Here is a 23,616-nt window from a genome sequence, read left to right as displayed (position 1 = left end):
GTGGCGAATCGTGAACCGGCGATTCCGAACCGTGAACCGTAACCGTCTTGAGCGGTTAACGTTAAAGGTCAACCTGTTTAGAACCGTTGAACCATCGATTCCGAACCATGATCAGATCTAGCTATAGTCATTCAGTAGGAGCCACTCTATGACACTCGACTCACACATCATGCAGCTACTATACAAACTTAAGGCCATTATTTAGTTTGCTTAATACCTTATTTGATTGCCTAAGATGAATCTTAACCTCGATCCTAAGAATAACGAAAGCTTTAGTAGTTGTCTTGGTTCCGTAGGGCAACACACTTAATAAGATTTTGTGCAAAGAATTGGAGAAGTACACGTTGGCAATGTACTTCCTCTAGTTGAGCTAAACTATATTATTTTGATGGCTTAACAATGTGACTTAGGTGTGTATTTGATTTGGTTACATTAAGTGTGCGAGTTAGAGGGATGCACTCGAGATGACTTAGAGATTGTTAGTGATCAAGGAGATCGCAAATTGAAAGAATAATGATACAAAAAAACCAGGGAAAACAAACAAAAGGCAGCCTTAAACTCTAGAAATGTATGGACAAACAGAAACAAAGCGAAGTAAACACAAAGGGTCCATGAACAAAAGAGACAGCCTTCCTACCAAACGCAAGGAATTCTCACAGGCACTTTGCTAGTGAGTGATATTCCATTTAGGATCACCAACCAAAGATGGCATCACATGGTACAATTAGTGTAGTAGCTTCACGATCATATCGTCAGGGAAACCATGATCGGAATAAGAGTTAAGAGAGACCATCTCCCTCCCTTTTGAAGAGAACTCCCATGGCTAGTATCGATTCCGCTGTTTGTTTCTGTAGGGCCTATTCCCCCAAGAACTCCATTTGTTGTGTTGGTTGTTGTCGGGCTGAAGGTGCTAGGGGTCGCCGAATTCGGTGGAGAGTTGCTTCTCGGTGTGCTTGAGGTTCCTGCAGCACTGGTGCAAGAAATGAAAGAGAGAAGAACATGGTTACTTAAATTATGAAAATGTAAATGAAAATCCAACTAAAATTGCCCATGAGATTAGGATTAAAGCACAATAGCATTGTATTAAATCACTATGAAAAACATCCACATAATTCATCTCTTAGTAAGATCATTTTCTCGAAAGAATGAATTGTCTAAAATTAAAATATCTATTATACACTTAATACATGTTCCTTCCATTCTTCACCATCCATTAAGTTCATATTTTGGTAAAGGAACAAATAAGAGGATCCAAATTTGAATCTCAAATAGTCTCTGAGTGTGCATAAGAAACTAATAAAATTTTGACCTTTGTTAAAATTTGACAGTGTTCAAGAACATCATAGATTGCAGTGACTAGCTATAGATATAAAACAATCCAAAGGAAGATGAATTCACAACGACAAAATGATTTTTAACCATTGTAGAAATTTTTAACAATAAATGGTTACCTAGGAGTTGCAGGATAGACACAGCCATTGGAACCTGCAATAACACAACCACAGATGAGTATCTATCATGTTCTTCTATGGCTTCACTGATCTGATAATATGCAGAAGGGCTCCTTACCTGGATCTGAGGAGGTCAGCATGGCTGTTCCTGAGAAGTCACAAGCTGTTTGTGCCTGTCCATTTCTTTGGTAGTAGCTGTTGGCAGCATACGAGCAGTGGGCAAGCACTGTGTTAGGGTTGTAGCATGCCCCAACTTTCAGAACAGGGTTGCAGTCAGCCCCAGCTCCACAAGCATAGTCCAGTGTCTTTTGCAGTGCAGTTGAGCTCACATCAGACCGACAAACACACCATCCAGCATCTGCCCAAATTGATCAACAAGAAGCTAATGCATCATGCCTGTAACAACTGCAATCTGAAAATTGAGCAAGAACTACAAGAGCAAACCTAGCAGTCATACCTGAAACATCAAGCATGGGCACAGCAAGCATGAGCAGCAGCAGCAGCAGCAAAGCAGTGGCCATGAATGGAGGTTGGCTTGAGGAGAGAAGACAGCAGAGAAACTTTGAATGCTTTTAATACAGAGTCTGGGCACAAAAAAAGAGTGTAGGTCTCTTGCTCATAAATGAACTCTGACATTTACAGAATTTGTGCTGTTCAGATGATGAAAATAATTAAACCAGAAACATGTATTGCCTCATCAATCTAAATCTTTCTTTTTTTCTTTTTTTTTTCTTTTTTTTTTACAAAAGATCGTACGACCCCCACCCTCCACACGGCCAGCCTCACAATCAACTGAAGAAAAGTAAATTAAGCAATCGAACAGACCATCACATAAAAGGATATTGTCATCGACTTCACCGGGACCGTTCCACATTTCTACTTAGGAACAGTAGGTTAAAGTAAGCAGCAACACTACAACAACAAACAAATGAATTGAACTTACAGCAAAACGAAGAACAAAGCTGCTGGGACTAGGGCACTTGTGAGTGAAAAAGCAGGGACATGAAGTAGCCAGAGCTGAGAAATCACCAAGCACGAGGAAGAAATGGCAGACATGGGTTGGTGAACGTGCCAATGTTACTTTTTAGAGAGAAAAAGAATTACTGTTTTTTTTCTCCATTTAACAGCTCTTTCAAAAGTATCCTTTAAAATTTTTATTTAATAAAATTATTAATATTAATATTACTGTCACCAGAATCATTTGGATATTAATAAAAATATGTTTCAATAATAAAATAAAATGAACATTTGAATAATGTTTCTGTTTTTGTACTAGAAATTATATTGAGGAAAAAATACATTTATCAAAAGTAAATAGTTGAATGATAAAATAAAAATTAAAAAAAATTATAAAGGAGCCATCTATTATAATAAATATTAAAAATCCTAAAGGTATTTTTAACACCACATAGAACCAACACTTGTTTGGTACGATTACTACAAAACAAGCTTTCAAAAGCTGAAGAAGAGTTTGGTGAAAACTCGCCTATAACTCTCTTTTTTATTTTTTATAATCCACATGTCCAAGCTTCATTCGATAAATCTTAAAAGTAGACAGTGTTTCATAACTCATGCACACTAATAAATTAAATTTCAAAATATTCACCCCATTAAAAAAAAAAATTTGATCCTCTTACTACTACTCTCAAGTGCTTTACCACTACAACATATCTGTGGAGACCGATGGGTTCATTGGAGAGCTGAGGTGGAGGCTGATGAACACTGCTGCAATTGGAATTCCCTCTAACCCAGTCGAGAAGCTAAGAACACGGATTTATCGAAACAACGTATCTGGAAGGTTGACTGTATCATCATGACCCGACTGATGAGCTGTCACCCGTGTTGACCGAGTCATCAGAAATCCTCCGGCCAACCGTACCTACAGCCATCGACCAAGTTGCCCCGGTCTCTGGTACCTCGGTGTTCGAGGTGGATCCCAATAATGCATAAGCAGTCGAATAAACGAATAGTAGAATAATGACGTAAATGAGATATGAATACAGGGACGTACCCTGGCCCCGGTCGGGGCGCCCTCGGATGGATGGGTGAACTGATTGCGGTGCTGATCGGGTTGTCGTGGCTCTGATGAGTAGATAAAGGTCCACCAGGTGAGTAGCTGGCGCTGGAAGCTCGAGCTCGAACGCGATATGGATCCGCAAGACGACGCACGATCCAACTGAGCACTCGGACGGCGGTCGGAATACAACAGTGGCATGAAGGTCGGACACTTTATTGGCTCACAGGCCGAAATACCATAGCGGCTCGAAGGCCGGACACCATATCGGCTCGCAGGCCGGAATAGACAAATAGTACGATACCTGAGCGCTCGAACGGCGGTTGTCCGGAGGGCGGCGGAGGAGGCTGTCCGGAGGCGTCGACAGCGGCACTCGCAGCCACTATAGGCTGCGGTGGGTGCCGGAAGGAGCGATGGCAGCGGCTATCGCTGGAGGCGATACCCGCTGTAGGCGTCGGCGGCAGCGATGGGAAGCTCCGGTGGCAGCTGGAAGAAGTGTCTATGCCCGCTAGGGGCGTCGGCAGTGACATTCGTAGTCGCCGGAGGCGGCGTGAGGCAGCGGTGATGGCCGCCGGGGGCGGTAGCACCCGCCGGAGGTAGCGGCAGCAGCTGACTCCTGATGAAGGCAATAGCGTCTGCCGAAGGTGGAGGTAGCGGCTGCGGGAGAAGGTGGCAGCGGCTAGGAAAGGAGGCGGCGACGACCGCAGGAGGAGATGAAGGCCGCAGGAGGCGGAGGTGATAGTCTCGGGAGACGGCGTTGTGCCCGTCCGGTGGTGGCACCATGAGGAGGAGAAGAGGAGCCATGGCGAGGGCCGGCGAAGACCGAAGTGGCGAAGGCAAGAGAGCTCGAGGCAGCGCGCACAAGCAGGGAGAAAAGGATGTGCTTGCGGCCGAAGGGAGAGGAGAGGAGGCGGAGGCTGGCGTCAGCGTTGGCGAGAAGCCCGTGAGGGAGACGAGGACGAGGAGATGAGGAGGTTCGGCTGCTGGCCATCGAGAGGGCGGCGCTCCATTCGTGGTGGCCTGCCGACGAGGAAGGAGGAGAGGAAGAAAAGCAATGGTGGCGGCCGACGTTGGCCCCGGCGAGGCGTCGGAGAGGCTGAGGAAGGAAACTTCTTCCTCTTCTCCTGCCAGAAGACGAAAATGCCCTTCCCATCTTCTCTAATCGCTCTTGTGCCATAAACCACATCCACATCACAAGCCTCCCCTTCAAGTCTAGTCGAAAGAGGCGCAAGTCCGACTGACTGGACCAAGCCTAAACAGAATCGCTACCGAACGCGAAATCACTGGGCTCGTCTTATCACGCCAAGCGAGTAGTGGTGGCGATGCCGCCTAAGTGACTCAAGTAGCATCGAGCAAGCGATGGGAAATAATACGATCCAAGGAACGGAGATAATGCTGATCAGATAGAAAGACGGATGATCAAGCCGAGCACGGGATCAAGCAGATGCCGATGCGAACTGAGTAATCGAGAGAGCGTCGCGCGAGAGATGGTAACGATGTCGATCGAATTGCGAGAAATAATGTCAAGTCGAAAGCTGACACTATGCCGAGAGGGCGACAGAACGCAACGCCGAATGACCAGTAAAATGATAGACGACCGAGCGCCACATGGGATATCGAGCGCACAACCGTGACGACGAGTAAGCGAGTCGCGAACGATGAGTGCCAGGAAAAATGACGGATGAGTGGCAAGCGCCAACAGGGCGACCAAAAAATATTGGTCGGAGGGCCATAAAATGTGATCGGGAGACCGAGCGAGAGGCAAAGCAACACCGGGCGAGCGTGGAGCCTGAAAATTGGACGGGAACATAGCCAGTGAAATCGAGTACGAACGGGGATGAAAGTCGTGAGCCGAACGGGCGCATCGCACGTGAACTGAACTGAGGTGTATCCGTGAGTCAAGGGCGCGTGGAAGCGAAAGTCGTGAGCCGCGCTGGTGCATCGCACGCGAAACCAAAACGGAAGTCGTGAGCCGAACGAGTGCAGGGCCTATGAGATATCCTGATTCGAAACCGGTGGAGATACTCTTGTTCGTGACCACCGACGATGACTCGACCCCGAACGTGGGAGATAGATGCTTGTGAAGACTGCTCGACCTTTGATGGGGGAGGTAGATGCTCGTGATGACTGCTCAACCCCTGATGGGGGAGGTAGATGCTCGTGAAGACTGCTCGACCCCTGATGGGGGAGGTAGATGCTTGTGAAGACTGCTTGACCCCAGATGGGGGAGATAGAATATCCGATGCTCTGATAAGCCGGTCGTTGAAGACGCGAGTTTAAGGTCGCCGCTCGACTGCCGATGACGCGAGGGTTAGAGGTTTTAAGGTCGCCGCTCGACCGCCGATGATGCGAGAGTTTAAGGTCGCCGCTCGACCGCCGATGACGCAAGGGTTTAAGGTCGCCGCTTGACCGCCGATGACGCGAGGGTTTAAGGTCACCGCTCGACCGCCGATGACGCGAGGTTTTAAGGTCGCCGCTCGACCGCCGATGACGCGAGGGTTTCAGGTCGCCGCTCAACCGCCTTCTAACATAAGTCAAGCCCGGCCGATCGACACGAGGTCTTCGGCATCGAGCCCATGGCTCGGATAATATACGCCCGGCCGATCGGCACGGGGTCTTCGGCATCAAGCCCGTGGCTCGGATAATATACGCCCGCCCGATCGGCACGGGGTCTTCGGCATCGAGCCCGTGGCTCGGAAAATATGTGCCCGGCCGATCGGCACGGGGTCTTCGGCATTGAGTCTGTGGCTCGGAAAATATGTACCCAGCCGATCAACACGGGGTCTTCGGCATCGAGCCCGTGGCTTGGATAATATACACCCGGCCGATCGGCACGGGGTCTTAGACATCGAGCTCGTAGCTCGGATAATATACGCCCGGCCGATCGGCACGGGGTCTTGGCATCGAGCCCGTGGCTCGGAAAATATGTGCCCGGCCAATCGACACGGGGTCTTCGGCATCGAGCCCGTGACTCGGATAATATACGCCCGGCCGATCGGCACGGGGTCTTCGGCATCGAGCCCGTGGCTCGGAAAATATGTGCCCGACCGATCGGTACGGGGTCTTCGACATCGAGCCCGTGGCTCGGATAATATACGCCCGGCCGATCGGCACATGGTCTTCGGCATCGAGCCCGTGGCTCGAATAATATACGCCCGGCCGATCGTCACGGGGTCTTCGGAATTGAGCCCGTGGCTCGGATAATATACGCCCGGCCGATCGGCACGGGGTTCCTCGATCGAGGAACTCTGGCAGATCAAATAATCTGAAAGAATATAATAGAAAAACTGACCTGCCGACCAGCTGAGGATCTGACGCAGTTCCTCGACTCCCGAATACCCGTGGAGTGAGGAGAATATGATATATATTCTTCGGAATCTACCGAGGTCATGAGGATGACAGAAAGTTTCGGCGTCGTCCATCTCCACGTTCCCGACCAGGTGTGTTCCCACAGACGACGTCAATTTGATCCTGTCGAGAAGCTGAGAAGACGGACCTGCCGAAATGACGTATCTGGAAGGTTGACTGCATCACCATGACCCCGCTGATGAGCTGTCTCCCGTGTTGACCGAGTCGTCAGAAATCCTCCGGCCAACCGTACCTGCAGCCATCGACCAAGTTGCCCCGGTCTCTGGTACCTCGGTGTTCGAGGTGGATCCCAATAATGCATAAGCAGTCGAATAAACGAATAGTAGAATAATGACGTAAATGAGATATGAATACAGGGACGTACCCTGGCCCCGGTCGGGGCGCCCTCGGATGGATGGGTGAACTGATTGCGGTGCTGATCGGGTTGTCGTGGCTCTAATGAGTAGATAAAGGTCCACCAGGTGAGTAGCTGGCGCTGGAAGCTCGAGCTCGAACGCGATATGGATCCGCAAGACGACGCACGATCCAACTGAGCACTCGGACGGCGGTCGGAATACAACAGTGGCATGAAGGTCGGACACTTTATTGGCTCACAGGCCGAAATACCATAGCGGCTCGAAGGCCGGACACCATATCGGCTCGAAGGCCGGACACCATATCGACTCGCAGGCCAGAATAGACAAATAGTATGATACATGAGCGCTCGAACGACGGTTGTCCGGATGGCGACGGCGGAGGCTGTCCGGAGGCGTCGGCAGCGGCACTCGCGACCACTATAGGCTGCGGTGGGTGCCGGAAGGAGCTATGGCAGCGGCTATCGCTGGAGGCGACACCCGCTGTAGGCGTCGGCGGCAGCGATGGGAAGCTCCGGTGGCAGCTGGAAGAAGTGTCGATGCCCGCTAGGGGCGTCGGCAGTGGCATTCGTAGCCGCCGGAGGCGGCGTGAGGCAGCGGTGATGGCCGCCGGGGGCGGCAGCACCTGCTAGAGGCAGCAACAGCGGTTGGCTCCTGATGGAGGCAATAGTGCCTGCCGAAGGTGGAGGCAGCGGCTGCGGGAGAAGGTGGCAGAGGTTAGGAAAGGAGGCGGCGACGACCGCAGGAGGAGGTGAAGGCCGCAGGAGGCGGAGGCGATAGTCTCGGGAGACGGCGTCGTGCCCGTCCGGTGGTGGCACCATGAGGAGGAGAAGAGGAGCCGTGGCGAGGGCCGGCGAAGAACGAAGTGGCGAAGGCGAGAGAGCTCGTGGCAGCGTGCGCAAGCAGGGAGAAGAGGAGGTGCTTGCGGTCGGAGGGAGAGGAGAGGAGGCGGAGGCTGGCGGCCGGCATCAACGCCGGCGAGAAGCCCGTGATGGAGCGAGGACGAGGAGATAAGGAGGTTTGACTACTGGTCGTTGAGAGGGCGGCGCTCCGTTCGTGGTGGCTTGCCGGCGAGGAAGGAGGAGAGGAAGAAGAGCAATGGTGGCGGCCGACGATGGCCCCGGAGAGGTTGAGGAAGGAAACTTCTTCCTGTGTGCGGTGGCAGAACCCCCCAACCTCCTCCCTCTCTCGATCAATGAACAGTTCATTATAAGCACTCAAACCCTTCTCCTGCCAGAAGACGAAAATGCCCTTCCCACCTTCTCTAATCGCTCTTGTGCCATAAACCACATCCGCATCACCCTCTAATGAGGTTGACCTTGTTCTTTATTTACACAGAACCCTTACAAATAGATCCCTAGCACACACAAGTTTTAAAGGTTCTCTTTTTTTGGAAATAAGATGAAAGATGATGTATATATATTGATCTTGTAAAAAGATAGGACCATTCTGTTACTTTACTGATAATGCAAGTTACATGGAGAAAGAACACAATGGATAATGGCGCACAGATTTGCTTACAGAAGTTCATCAATCATGGTACATGCAACATAGCCCGTCTCTTTTTTTTTCCTCAACAAAAATGATTTCTTTTTTATTTTCTTAAACCTTGTAAAACGCAGCAACCACATGATAGGTTATTTTAAAGAAGACAACACTAAGAATGAGTATCAGCAGATTGATGGATTCATTATCACCCAATATTGAAACTTGCCCTGCATCTAGAAACTGACCTGTCAGGGTTGAATGACTAGTAAAGGCTGCAGGAAGAAACAAAAACAAAATATAAGAATTTTAGTCAGAGGGGTAAAAAACGTTACTAAGGTTTCGGAAATAAGTTAAAAAGATGGACTACCATGTCAACGCTAACGGGCTTGCCATCTTCAGCAAGTATCTCCACTACAGTACCTGATTTATCAGCCTGCACAATGGCGAAAAAGGTGATGTAGATTACATAACTGTGAGCACTGCATAAATTACTCTCTCAGCCCTCAAGCTTTCACTCCTATTTTTTAACAATTTATTAGCTTTTCGTGCATTGGGTTCAAAAACTGTGAGAAATGTTGGTCAAGTATATACACCATGTTTCCATGGAATAGATCTCAAGTTGAAGTGGTTAAACTAGCTCGAACCAATTTGAAAAACACTGATCAAGTAAACTAAACTTTAGATGTTTCTCTTGTTTGGTTTACTTGATATTTGAAATTTTCAAGACTTATTAAACTGCTAAAGGAAGTCAAAAAATGGAATACTAAAAAAGATGTAGTAATCTGTTTTTGGGACACACAGATGTTGCTTTGGTGTTTAGGAAAATATGAGAACAAATTTGTGATTACCTCGAAATGCTTCCTTTAATCTTTTGCCACCCATACATTTAAATTATACCACTTTCAAGTTTAACTAGGCATGCCAAAGGCGCTCTTTTGACATTACAAGACCAAAGCCATGACTTGACTCATCTAAAGTCGTTCTTTGACTAAATAATAGATTCTTGGTATTGCAACATGTAAAGTAGGGCCTAACCTCACTTTGATTAAGATGCAAAGATGTAAATAACAAAGATGCACATAGCAACTTGGAAGCCCAATACCTCAAACCTTGGTATTACCCCACAAGAAATCTCAAAAACCTTGAAACATTTGATCAAAAAAAAAAAATCCTTGAACAAAATTTCCTTTACACAGTGGCAAAAGACGAAAACGTTCGCCTCCAACGCTTCCGCCAACTCGTCCCAGGGCCAACACGGAGAAGGTAAATCACGGACAACTACTAGTCTTTAGAATAGTGACTAACACATAAGGGAGACATTTACCTTGACTATGCCGAGATTCGAACCCCAAACCTCATGGTGACAACACCTTATGCGCTAGCCACTAAACCATCCCAAGGGGACAACAAAATTTCCTTTACACGATAAAACTTAAAAGAGAGAGAGAGATAGAGAGAGGGAGAGATAAGAGAATTTTTTATTAATTTGAGAAATCCAGCAGAACTATTACTTCAAACCTACTTCTCCTTCAATAATTACCCTGGATTATCTTCACATAATTTCCTTATGGGAGAGAAAGGTCATAATAATGTTTAGTGATCAATGTTTTCCTATAAAAGGGTGCAATGTGATACGTGTGCAATATGTCACGGCAACACAAGTACCAATACATGCATTCAAACTATAGTGCTTCAATCAAGATTAATCTAGTTCATTATATTTTGACAAAAAGAAACTAGTTCATTAGTTCAACCAAACATCATATCTTAGTATACGTAGGCTAAATGAAAAGAAGATTATTGATCTAACTTATGTTTAATTTAAGTCAAACATAAACCATCAAATTATTGAAAAAGGAAGACATACCTTGAGTAAATAATATGACAAGCATAAAACAAAACATTAAGTAATGTTTTAGTATAAAAAATACAAGGGCACTATATGATTTGTCTATTTTTTTATGTGCGGTAAACTTCAGTTATATTAAAATATTTGGTAGGACCAAATGACTCAATTAACAACTATATTAGTTGTATTTTAAGTATAATTAAAGAAATAATCTCGTAAAAGGGATTGCATTTGCATATCAGCATATTCAGTACTCAGTAGCATACTGCATATCAATTAAGATATAACTCCTTTGATGAAGGGTACTTCATCAAACTCTGATCCCACATGAATCTATTTGTTTAGCAACATAAAACTGATTAAGGTTCCTGTAACATCCATTTCAATCAATTATTCAATATGCAAACAATAGAATAATACAAAAGAGAACACAATATCATTCATAAAAAATAGTAAAAAGGCTAATCATAGAAGTTGTGGAAAGGGGTTACCTCAATATCATTCATCAGTTTCATAGCCTCAATGATGCAAACAACTTGTCCTTTCTGAACTTTGTCGCCAACCTGTGTGATAGATTCAGTCATTAAAACAGGCTAGAAGACCACATCAAAAATGGGTATTGCAAAATCAGGCTCTAAATGAAAGGCTTTCAATATTTAAATGAAACATAAATCACAGCGCAGGATAACAAAGTTTACCTTGACAAATGGAGGCTCCCCTGGAGCTGGGCATCGATAAAATGTCCCTGCCATTGGGCATTTAAGAGGTGGAATTGATGACTTGCTTCCAGCAGTTGATGGAGGAGGCAGTGCAGGTGCAGGAGCTGCTACAACAGGATTTGCTGGAGCAGGAGGATCATGAGATACAGCAAATTGAGGTGGAAGCATAGTTTGAGGATATGGTATCAGAGTAGGAGCAGCAGCCACTGATGATTGGGGAAAGGCACTTTTTTTCTTTATAGTGAACTCGCAATCTCCATTCTTTAGATGCAATTCTGTTATGTCTTTTGAATCCACAAGCCTGTTTGGAATAAGGATAAACTCTGTCAATATAATGATATGATTCTCACATGCTCTATCTTAAAATGTCAGAAACAAACAAAAAAAAACAGTTCTTGCAGAATGGATTGACCTAAGAACTAGAATTTTTTTTATGAAGTACAGGTCTCTGGTTGTGATCCTAGCTATGTGCAAATAATTCGAAGCAATAGAAGTGAAAAATATCAAGGACAACAAAGCTTTCCTTATTTGAAAATGTACAGGAATAAGAGATATTAGAATATAGTCATAGATTGTGATATCATAAATATTTAAATCAACTCCTTTCATGACAGCTCAGTTTTGGGGTAATGGCAGCCCAACCAAATCATATCCTCGTATTCTGCTATTTATTTACGGTATATATTTTAATCTATTGAGCCTGTTATGCTGTTTCCTTGTGATATTTGATCACGGCTTACACTTGAGCTGGCCTGACTGTTATGGGATACAACAGTATACTGGTGGGCACTAACTTTCATAATGGCTTAAACTTTGGAATAATGCTAACACGATCACAAGATAATTATCTTCACAATAACTTGTTGGATAAGTGAATCTTCCATTAGATTTTATTTGTTTAAAATTCAGGTACCAATATAAGCTGAGTGAGGATCCAACCGATTAAATTTAAGCACTAAACAAAAGAGGGGGGGAAACCTTTTTTGTTAGCATCGGCAGTAGAGTCATCATGGTATGATGTGCCTTGTTGACATTCATACCAAATTTACATAAAACTTAAAATAAGTTGAACAATCTTACTCAATAAGACTTGAAACTTCACTCATGAATGCAGATATAGTTGACTCTGGTATGGGTTCTTGTTCAGTTGATTTATCCACTATATCAACATCTTTATTCTTCACTGGTAAAGTTTCTGACTCTGTTGCTACGAAAGGGGAAGAATTTGATCGATCCTTCAAGGCAACCTTGGAAACAATATGTTCATAAAACAAAATAAGGTTTTGTTTTTCAACTTTCACTTGGTAACTACTAGAATACAAACAGGTACCTCTGGAGATTGGGCACGTAGAATGGGAAAATGTCTACGACCAAGGTTCTGCATAAAAATTCAAAATTTTGAAAAGCCAGCTTACAAATTTACATAACATAACAAACAAAGCCCAACCAAGAGTTCTTCTGAAACCACAACTGAATTCCAAAAAATATATAAGAATGACACAGGATTTCCAAATCAGAATGAGATGAAATCTGGTACCGAATAGAACTGTGGCTTGATGAAGCATTCTTACCTTTAGATTGCACACGTAGGACATAATGCTCTATGTTTTCCATTCTCAGTCTGAATGAGACTAATCAAAATTCCACCTTATGATAGCTATGCTATTTCCCAAATTAGTCAGTAGTTATTCTTCACTCATCAAGATAGTAAACAATGATTGGGAATTTTAAATTTTGACCAGTCTATTCCATCAACAGCAGGAATTCGCACCAAAAAAGCTTCAAATCCTGAACTTTTCAGAATGCTGACTTTCTTCGTGACCTGGCAGAATATAAGGGGGAAAAAAAAAAGATAAATAGATCACCTGAGATGAAGGAACCCACGAAGATCTCAGATCCAAAAAGTTCATCTTTGACCGAGGGCGATAGGTCCCAGCGCCATTCAAGGTGACCGCATTGCACTTGGGGCACGGGACGGGGATGGACGCCATCGATCAGTGCTACTCTTGCCCTACCAATCAGATGCGGCTTGCAAGAGCAGAACCCTATCGACAGAACCGTTTCAGCAAGTTGGATCGACCAAGAGAGAGAGAGAGTGTGGATTTGGCAGCGAAGATCGAAGAGGGAGAGCGCAGCGTCTTAAGAAGAAAATGGCGGAGAGACCGAAGCGAGGTTTGGAGAGAGCTCACCGTCGATTTCGAGATCTCCGCCATCCCATCGATGGATACGAGACACGGGAGGGCCGTTCATCATAACTCCTGTGGCCCAGATGGGAAGCTAATTTATAGGCATTTTTCATGAATTTAATAGAAATTTTAATATATATACACAATGCTGCTCTCCTGCGGAACGGTTCATGCGGAATGCTGCGGAACGCTGATTTGGCATCGCCACATCACATGCGGAAGAAGCAAAAAAAAAAATAAAAATTAAAGCACAGAACCCACAAATCTCTGCACTCTCTCTCTCTCGTAGCGCACGAAGAAGCAAAAAAAATAATAAAACAAAAAGCATATAACCCACAAATTCTGCCCCCCCTCTCTCTCGACGCACAGATCACGACCCAGCGAACTAGGGTTAGCAGCCGCTTCTCCCTCTCTCGCAACGCGCCCCTCTCGCGGCAAGCCCTCCTCTCCACTTGCCGCGACGCGACGCGGCCCTCCTCTCCTCTTGTCGCGACGCGACGCGACCCTCTCCTCCCCGCAAGCCCTCCTCTCCTCTCGTCGCGACGTAGTGCTCTCCTCCCCGCAAGCCTTCTCGTCGCGACACGACGTGGCCCTCCTCTCCTCCTCCTGTCGCGACGCCCTGGTCTCCTCTCCCGTGACGCCCTCCTCTCCTCCCCGCAAGCCCTCTCTCCACGACGCGCTACATCCTGTCAGGTTAAACAATTTTCTCTAGTGATGTCTTGCCCACAAAACTGCTTATTGATGTTTTTTATTTTGCAATAGCTACAAACATAAAATCAACAATGGCTGAAGATTTCCCAGAAGTTGGAATATAACTGCTCCTTTAGACGGTAAGCTTGATAAAATTTATTTAGTATCTGCTATAGCTTTGTAAATTTCAACAAATATTTGATACATCAGTCTTAGCTCATTGATGTTTTTCATTTCCGAAATCTGTATTTTTTTTAGAGGGCAATGTGTCCTGCTCATTGATTGTTTGTGTATCTGTGAAAGATTGATTGTTACTGTTATTTTGTTTTAGAAAATTGTAGTATTTATTTATTTATTTATATATTATCAAATATAATGCGAGGGTGCCCAGAAATGGAGGAAAATAGAGTTGATGATCAGGAATTATTCCCCAAGTTTCAGATGATAGAAAGCCAAAAATTGGAATGGAATTCGTATCACTAGAGGATGCATATTCGTTCTATAACCAATATGCACGAAAAGCAGGATTTAATTCAAGGAATAACACGAGCAGGAAAAACAAGATGACAAATGAAGTGACGTGGAAATAAATTGTATGCTTCAAAGAAGGACATACAGATATAATGCGGAACAATAAGCATGTAAATGCTGATCAGCTAACAAGGGAAAGAGCACGTGGTGCAGTTAGAACGGGTTGCAAGGCAAATATTGCGCTTGTCAAGAAACATATGGGACATAATTGGGTTGTCAGTAATTTCATAGAAACTCATAATCATCCACTCTCGACTCCATCAAAGGTGCATTTGTTACGCTCACATCGTAATGTTTTAGTAGCAAAGAAAACATTGGCAAAACAATTTTCAGAGGTTAATGTACCAACTTGTCAACAAATGCGATTATTGGAGATACAAACATAAAATCAACAGTGGCTGAAGATTTCCCAGAAGTTGGAATATAACTGCTCCTTTAGACGATAAGCTTGATAAAATTTATTTAGTATCTGTTATAGCTTTGTAAATTTTAACAAATATTTGATACATCAGTCTTAGCTCATTGATGTTTTTCATTTCCAAAATCTACATTTTTTTTAGAGGGCAATGTGTCCTGCTCATTGATTGTTTGTGTATATGTGAAAGATTGATTGTTACTGTTATTTTGTTTTAGAAAATTGTAGTATTTATTTATTTGTTTATTTATTTATCTATTGTCAAATATAATGCGAGGGTGGCCAGATATGGAGGAAAATAGAGTTGATGATCAGGAATTCATTCCCCAAGTTTCAGATGATAGAAAGTCAAAAATTGGAATGGAATTCATATCACTAGAGGATGCATATTCGTTCTATAACCAATATGCACGAGAAACGGGATTTAGTTTAAGGAATAACACGAGCAGGAAAAACAAGATGACAAATGAAGTGACGTGGAAACAAATTGTATGCTTTAAAGAAGGACATACAGATATAATGCGGAACAATAAGCATGTAAACGCTGATCAACTAACAAGGGAAAGAGCACGTGGTGCAGTTAGAACAGGTTGTAAGGCAAATATTGCGCTTGTCAAGAAACATATGGGACCTAATTGGGTTGTCAGTAACTTCATAGAAACTCATAATCATCCACTCTCGACTCCATCAAAGGTGCATTTGTTACGCTCGCATCGTAATGTTTCGGCAGCAAAGAAAACATTGGCAAAACAATTTTTAGAGGCTAATGTACCAACTTGTCAACAAATGCCATTATTGGAGATAAAGTATGGAGGCTCTGAGGGGGTTGGTTGTACAGAAAAAGATATTAGAAACTTTGAAAGGAATCTAAGGGATGAACAAAAGGGTATTGATGCCGAAACATTGATTGAGTTATTTATATCTGAGCAAGAGAAGAATTCTGCTTTTTTCTTTGATTATGAGACTGATTCAGATAATAGATTTAGTAGGTGTTTTTGGGCTGATCATGTATCAAGAAGGGCATATAGTGTATTTGGTGATGCAGTTGTATTTGATACGACATATAATACCAACAAATATGGCTTGATTTTTACACCATTTGTAGGAGTTAATCATCATCATCAGACAATTCTTTTTGGTTGTGGGTTTCTAAATGATGAGAAAACTGAGTCTTTTGTTTGGTTGCTTACAAAGTTCCTAGAAGTCATGCCTAAAGGCGCACTAATTATTATCACCACTGATCAGGATCCTGCTATGACAAAAGTCATTGCACAAGTTTTCCCTCAAACAATATATCGATATTGTTTATGACACATATTAAACAAATTTCCAGATAAATTAGACACTTTGACTTTTCGAAACCACTATCACAGCATAAAGAGTGTCATTGTAAATTCTACAACACCTAATGATTTTGAGAAGTCATGGGAAGAGACTATCAAGTGTGCTAACTTAGAGACAAATGATTGGTTGTCCTTGATGTATGAATTGCGAAACAGATGGGTGCCAACATATTTTAGTCATGTATTTTCTGCAGGAATGTCAAGTAGTCAAAAATCTGAAGGTTCACATGCATTTTTCAAGAAATATGTCTCAAATAAAAACTCATTAATGGATTTTATCACCCGTTTTAATAGAGCACTGAGACACCAAAGATATAATGAGTTAGTTGTGGACCATGTTGATATGAATGCGCATCCCAAAGTTAAGACAACCTGGCCAATGGAAACTCAAATGGTTAAGCTGTACACAAAAAAGAAATGGCTGGAGTTTTAAAGTGAAATGACCGAGAGTCATAGTTATTATGTGCAACAGACATTTACAAGAGTTGCCTCAGTCGTTTACCATGTGATGACATTTCAAAGTCCTTCTTCCTCAAAATCAAGAGTGCTAACGCATGACAAACAAAGGGACTACATATCGTGTAGCTGCACAAAATTTGAGTTTGAGGGCATTCCGTGCAGACATATGTTAGTTTTTTTTCGTATTAACCAAGTGTTTCTTTTGCCTGATACGTATATACTCAAACGATGGACACGAGATGCAAAAGTTGGAGCAATATATGCATTAGGGGAGCAAAATGTCATTGATGATCCAGATTCAGAAAGGTATTTGATGTCGAGGCACTCAAGATTGTCCTATACAGCTTCAGTATTAGTTGATGATGCATCTATGAGTAATGAGAGGGCAACCTTCTTGGAAGAACAATTCGATTGTATCTACAACAAAATGAAAGAGATGTCCATTAGTACAACATGCAATGATAGAAGTAAAAAAAAGAAATTCATTGATGAGGACCTTGGTATTAGCGATCCTTCTACAGTAAGAACTATGGGATGTGGAAAAAGATTGAAATCATCAAAAGAGAAATCAGCCTCAAATTTCAGGCTTTGTCGTGGATGCGGACATCGAGGAGTGTCACATGACAAGCGTAATTATCCAAATTTACAACAAACGTATGCGTCATTCTACATTTTCATTATAAGTTTACTTGCAAACACAAATTTATTTTATTATATTTTGTAAATATGACAATGTATTAATTAGCAGATCAACTGAAGATAATAATTTTAACAGTGTTGACGACACATATGAACCAGATTTGGGATCTATAGCTGGTACTATCAAAGTTATAATTTGTTAAATTATAATGGTTTATTGAGAAAATTAAATTAATAAATTGGCTTTATTGTTGCAGGTTCAGACAACATGCGCTAGGATGTTAGGATGCTTGCATACTGTGTATGTCCCTACTGTCTCTACAAGAAGCAGGTTGTGATTTTGAATTCTAAAGTTCAAGCCTGTCGATGTCAGGATGCTTGCATATTATATTTTGAATTATGAGATATTGGTTCATGACATGCTTGTATATTGTATTTTGAATTGTCAGGATGCTTCTTGCAAGCTGAAAATGAAGTTCTTGGATATAGCAGTGCAAGTTGAAAATGAAATTCTTGCAAGCAGTGCAAGTGGAGAAACAACAGGAGTTAATATGAATTTTTTTGGTCTCACAAGATCAATATTATTATCCTTTTGTGAAATTTAGAATGGAGTGGTATATGTTTAGTAATATTATACTGATGTTCTTGATAAGAATTAAGTGTTGTAGGCTATTAAAATTTGAATGCAGTGGTGATATATTAGTATCATTTTATAAAAGCTTAAGGTGGCTCAAGTTGGTCTCACAGGATCATCACTAATATCATTTTGTATTGATTTTGCAGTGTTGTATGATTTATTGAGTTGCATTGTTCACTTATTTCTCTCCTATTGTTTACAGAAATTTGTATGATTTATTGTATTAATATCACCGTTCGAAGAATGTGGGGGCCCTGCATTGTTCACTTATTGCACTTCTACTGTTCACAGAAATTGATCATCTTTCTATTGGAATTAATCATAGACCAAAAGGTAATGGAAATGGTAATGCCCAGAAAAGAATGATTCACGACTGGGTGAGTGTATTCTTACAATTGTTTTATCCTACCTCATTTGTTCACATTATCTCATTTTGCTATCCTAGTAGCTATTCTGCTACCTGTCTGGTGATGTTTATCTATTAATTCGTGAACCAATGTCTAATGCAGATCAAGACTTTACATGAAGAGAAGAGAGACCCTGAATTGGTTGACAAAGATCTCAATGATGCTTTTAATTCTGCTCAGCTTGAAACTGCTGTGGAGGTTATTCTGCTCTGCACTTCTTCGAATCCTGCCCTTCGGCTGAAGATGTCCAAAGTTGTTAAAATACTTGAATCTATTTCTGGGCCAGCAGAACAAACTGAAGAAACTCATGGGGAAGTAACTTGCTGTAGGTCTTGCAGCTCCTCCAAAAGGTCTGATGGTGCTAATGAAGCCTCTTCTATCATCATCGAAGCTATTGAGCTCTCGGGGCCCAGATGATTCTAACACTTCCAATCGGATTTTTAGAACCAAGTATTTCCTTCTCATACATGTAGATGTAGATGAGTTTGATCATCGTGGCTATTGGAATGACTAATGAATGGGAAAAACTGTACATGAAGACCTTACTGTATTTAGGATGTAATTTAAGTCCTCTGAAAGCTGAGTTCATATAGAATTTTGATGTGTACAAAGTGCATGAACAACTAGTGCCTTCAATACATCTTGAGAATAGGCATAAAATTATCTATGACACAAGTGAGAAATGATAGGGAGTGTTGGAGAAATAAAATGTATCACAGCGTATGCATTCACAAGGCTATTTAAATCTGCAACCTATAAAACAAAGAATATAACAGTTAGATAATAATAATGTCAGAGACATTCGTATAAAATTTCTAGAATATTAAATATTTATATTTTAAAAAAAACTGCTAAATGTATAACCATATATAGCATGGTATTTCTTCTCTCTATTTTGACGGTAATAGGGCCATCTTAAAGTTGTAAACACACAACAAAACAAGCTACATCAGAAAACAAGTTACGCCACTTAGAGTTACATTACAATGTCAAGTTACATCAAAACATAAGTTACATCAACCATATCGCTATCATCACAATCCAAGAACATACAACTACAACCATAGAAACTCTAAATTTCCTATTCAATGAATGTATTTCATCACTCATCCGCATAATTACATGATTGTTGTTCCCATCGTCCAGAACATCATTGTATTCAGCTGTACCCTCGCAACTAGTACATTTCTTCAATTCACTAATATCCAACATTAATTTCTTGTTATTCCTCTTCAACTCATTAATAATTGTCTTACTTCTCTTTGACGATTCTGGGTCGTGCCATAAGAAAAAGTCACATCCCCTTTGCTGAATTTCAAATCAACTTAATCAAAACTCAATAATTTAAAAACTTACAACACCATATTAATATAACGAAAACTTACTCTATATTTTGGACATGAAAAAAATCGCCTTCCTGGATTAGATTCCGCCCATGATGTTTGGAGTATAGCTTGTAACCCATAATAACACAATATATGAGGAGCTCCACATTGCTCGTCGTTCGTACGTCGTCGAGTGAACGATGATGATGATGAAGAGCCGACTTCCATGATTTTTCTTGCAATCAATGCCTAAATAGCAGCAATATGAGAAAAAGACATAAAATCGATTAAAGCATGTAATTTTTGACGAAAAAAACTAACAATACCCACAAACGTGCATAAAATGCCTCAATTCAATCCAAGAATGTGACACTTAACATTACTTGTCCATCGTGTAAAACCTATTCCAGTGATCATAAAGTTATATAGGCCAGAGATATTCAACCTAATTTGATCAAATTAGGTCCCAAGAAACATTTACAAACAAATCTACATATTAGTTCTCTCACAATTCAAGAACATCGAACAAATTTGAAACACAAATTTTAAGGGACATGAAATATTTCCCGTAAAAAATAATAATAATAAAGAAGCAAATTTTATTGGAGAAACAGAAACAAAATTGAAACACAAATAAGTAATTTTAACAGCACAAACAATATAAAATAAGATACATTGCACTCCAAAAAAAAAATGCAAATTTGCAAAATGAAAACATGAGCAGTTATGTGGGCAATTTGTTTTCACTGGAGAAAATTTGTTTAACCTGACAGGATGTAGCGCGTCACGGCGAGAGAGCTTGCGGGGAGGAGAGGAGGGCGTCGCGGGAGAAGAGACCAAGGCGTCGCGGCGGGAGGAGAGGAGGCCCGCGTCGCGTCGCGGCGAGAGGGCTTTTGGGGGAGGAGAGCACTGCGTCGCGGCAAGAGGAGAGGAGGGCTTGCGGGGAGGAGAGGGTCGCGTCGCGTCGCAGCAAGAGGAGAGGAGGGCTTGAAGGAAGGAGAGGAGGGCTTGCGATGAGAGGGGCGCGTTGCGAGAGAGGGAGGAACGACTGCTAACCCTAGTTCGCTGGGGGTGTGATCTGTGCGTCGAGAGAGAGAGAGGGCAGAGTGCAGAGATTCGTGGGTTCTGTGCTTTAATTTTTTTTTTATTTTTTTTGCTTCTTCCGCATGTGATGTGGCGACGCCAGATCAGCGTTCCGCGGCATTCCGCATGAACTGTTCCATAGGAGAGCAGCATTGTATATATATATACAAGAAGCTGAGCGGAAGACGCAGCTAGCGAGAAAGATGGCACGGGAGAGAGCCGACGGGCTCGGTGCGTCCGAGGGACGAGGTGCTCTGGAAGAGTACACCGACGGGCGTGCACGACGTTCGAGAAAGGAGAACCAGGGGAGGAAGTCTGCTCGAGGAGAATGTCGGAAAATAGGTTCAGGTGAGCCCTATTCCGGATGATCGAAATCACTTAAGCGAGCAGAGCAGCAAGAGAGCCAAAGGAGAAGTTTAGAGCTCGGTAGTAGCTGCTAAACGTGCCTTTAATGGTATTGAAGGCGCCCTGACACCTTTCGGGAGGAAGGCGCCTTCAACTACTTGAAAGCGCCTTAGACTAGGCAAAAGCAACCATTGGTGAAGATAAAATATTATCTTCGCTTGCCTCGTTGGAGGTGCCTTCCACCTTGTTGGGGGCGTCTTCTAGCTTCAGATAAGATTTTCTAGGGGTTATAAAAAAACTCCTGGAGCTAGGAATTAGATAATAACTTTTGTATTAAGTTCCTAGTAACTTTCTGAGCTTTTCAAAGAGTGTAAGAGGCTTCTCCGCCTTCATCAAAGGAGATATTTTCAGTAGAGTTTTGCAACCGCTTTGGATTAACAACCACCTAGGTTATAACCAAATAAAAAATATAATTTCTTACTTCTTTTCCTTTTAAGTTGTTATTTCGTCTATTGTTGTTGCTTAATTAGAATTGTGCTACTAATACAAGTCAAAAAAACGGAAAGGAGTTTTGTTTTCTTCTTATAGACAATTCACCCCTCTTACCGGCCCCGCTGCGCCAACAAGTGGTATCGGAGCTAGAACGCCTCAGAAGGACTAACTCTCGACTGAAGCACCGAAATGATGGTCGAACTGAGCATCTACCCGCCGAAGTTTGAGGGAGATTCACAATATGAAAAAGAAAAATGGAGGTATTTTTTAAAATCGATTTTGATTTATTGTTAATATTAAAATATAGATTTGTAGCACCGAAATATAAAGAGGAGTATCAATGGACTAAGAAGGAGCAAGCAGATTTTGTGGCAAATGAACGAGCCGAATTCCATATACTGAGCGTGCTTACCTTTGTAAGAAGTTAACAGAATCGGTGTCTATAATTCAGCAAAGGAACTTTGGGAGAAGTTCTTAGAACTACATGAAGGTACTTCCGTAACCAAACTCACAAGACGAGAGCTAATCACCAAATTAACAAATCTCGGAGAAACGGTAACTAATCGGGACGCGTAAAGGTATGCTTTAAATGAGTTCTCGAAAACACCAAAATGGACATTTATAATAGACTCCTACTATATCTCTAAAGAGCTTGAGGTAAGTACATTAGAAAGCCTCTTTTCCACTTTCGAATTACACAAATCTCGACGTGCAGGACAAAGAAAGGGACCAAGTCAGAATCTAACACTACAAGCCTAGAAAAGTGGACCAGACTCAGACTCCAAAGCATCCATCGACGCAGATGAAGCATCATTATTGGTAAGGAAATTTAATAGATTTATTAGATCTAGCTAATTCAAGTCGTAGATGAAAAAGGACTTAAGAAGTAAAAGGAAGATTTGGTGCTACAATTGCCAAGAAGAAGGGCACATCAAGGACAACTACCATAAACTGAAAAAGACAAGGGCAAAAAACCAACAAGAGAGAAACTCAAGAATTTAAAAGCAACATGGGATGAATCGTCATCCTCTGAATCTGAGATTGAGGCCTACGCCGAACTAGCCCTATTGGCCGACCATCATGGAGAAGATGAAAGCAACTCAGAGATAATCATCGATGAAGGGGGAGGATCATTAGAAGAAACTGCAATGAAAAGAAAATATCAGAACACGAGGTAAGTAAGGTATGTGCCTTAACTCCTAAAAGGTCATTTCAATTTATTAAAATACTTTTCAAGGATTTAGTAAAATTAGAAAGAGAAAATGTTGAATTAAAAATAATCTTAGTAAAAATCTGCCCTTTAAAAATGTATGATAAGTTAAAGGAAGAAAATAAAAAAAATTAAAGAACCAAATTTAAAAATTCTACATGTCTTAATCAAAATGTCTGAAAAAATTATAAAAGTCTAAATTGGTATTTTAGATATCATAAGGGTTAAATTAGAAAGTTATCACCAAAATATGTTCCTGAAAGATACTTAATCAATCTAGTTGGAAGAAACCTATATTGGGTTCCCAAATTCTGCTTAGAATAAATTATTTTATTTTAAAGTTACAATTGCAGAAAGAAAATTAAATGTTTAATTTCTTTAAAAGGCTTTGTCTAGAAGTGATTGTTGTTCCAATATCTAAGAAGACCTACTACCTCGCCACAGGCTCGAAGTCAATTATTAAAATTAATGTTTAATAGACTAACTGCTAAATAGTTAACTGTTATAATTTTTTTATTAAAAAGATAGTTTTTAAATTAAAGTTTTTTTATTTTCTGCTTAAGTTAGCTCATTTGTGTAAAATTTTATATTTACCTTATATATATTCAACT

At 41.9% G+C, this 23,616-nt stretch overlaps 2 protein-coding genes across 3 annotated transcripts; both read right to left on the bottom strand.

Annotated features, from left to right (window-relative positions):
* Positions 1-533: 533 nt before the first annotated feature.
* On the bottom strand, positions 534-2,501 carry LOC121986390 (PLASMODESMATA CALLOSE-BINDING PROTEIN 3-like). 2 transcript variants are annotated; one of them, XM_042540427.1, is made up of 5 exons: positions 2,395-2,501; positions 1,909-2,035; positions 1,570-1,809; positions 1,452-1,485; positions 534-970 (listed from the first exon to the last, which is right to left on the bottom strand). In XM_042540427.1, the coding sequence occupies exons 2-5, from the start codon at positions 1,970-1,972 to the stop codon at positions 745-747; spliced, it is 564 nt and encodes a 187-aa protein (XP_042396361.1). In that variant the 5' UTR covers positions 1,973-2,035; positions 2,395-2,501; the 3' UTR covers positions 534-744. The 2 variants fall into 2 exon arrangements, with proteins under 2 accessions (XP_042396361.1, XP_042396285.1); XM_042540351.1 differs by lacking the exon at positions 2,395-2,501 and having other exon boundaries at positions 1,909-2,137.
* Positions 2,502-8,615: 6,114 nt separating this feature from the next.
* On the bottom strand, positions 8,616-13,457 carry LOC121971519 (biotin carboxyl carrier protein of acetyl-CoA carboxylase, chloroplastic-like). Its single transcript, XM_042522835.1, has 7 exons — positions 13,109-13,457; positions 12,574-12,621; positions 12,324-12,490; positions 11,223-11,544; positions 11,016-11,087; positions 9,043-9,108; positions 8,616-8,947 (listed from the first exon to the last, which is right to left on the bottom strand). The coding sequence occupies exons 1-7, from the start codon at positions 13,232-13,234 to the stop codon at positions 8,924-8,926; spliced, it is 825 nt and encodes a 274-aa protein (XP_042378769.1). The 5' UTR covers positions 13,235-13,457; the 3' UTR covers positions 8,616-8,923.
* Between the last annotated feature and the right edge of the window lie 10,159 nt (positions 13,458-23,616).

Source organism: Zingiber officinale, chromosome 1B (assembly GCF_018446385.1).
Source record: "Zingiber officinale cultivar Zhangliang chromosome 1B, Zo_v1.1, whole genome shotgun sequence".
Lineage (NCBI taxonomy): Eukaryota > Viridiplantae > Streptophyta > Magnoliopsida > Zingiberales > Zingiberaceae > Zingiber > Zingiber officinale.
This window is presented reverse-complemented; position numbering and strand designations above follow the sequence as displayed.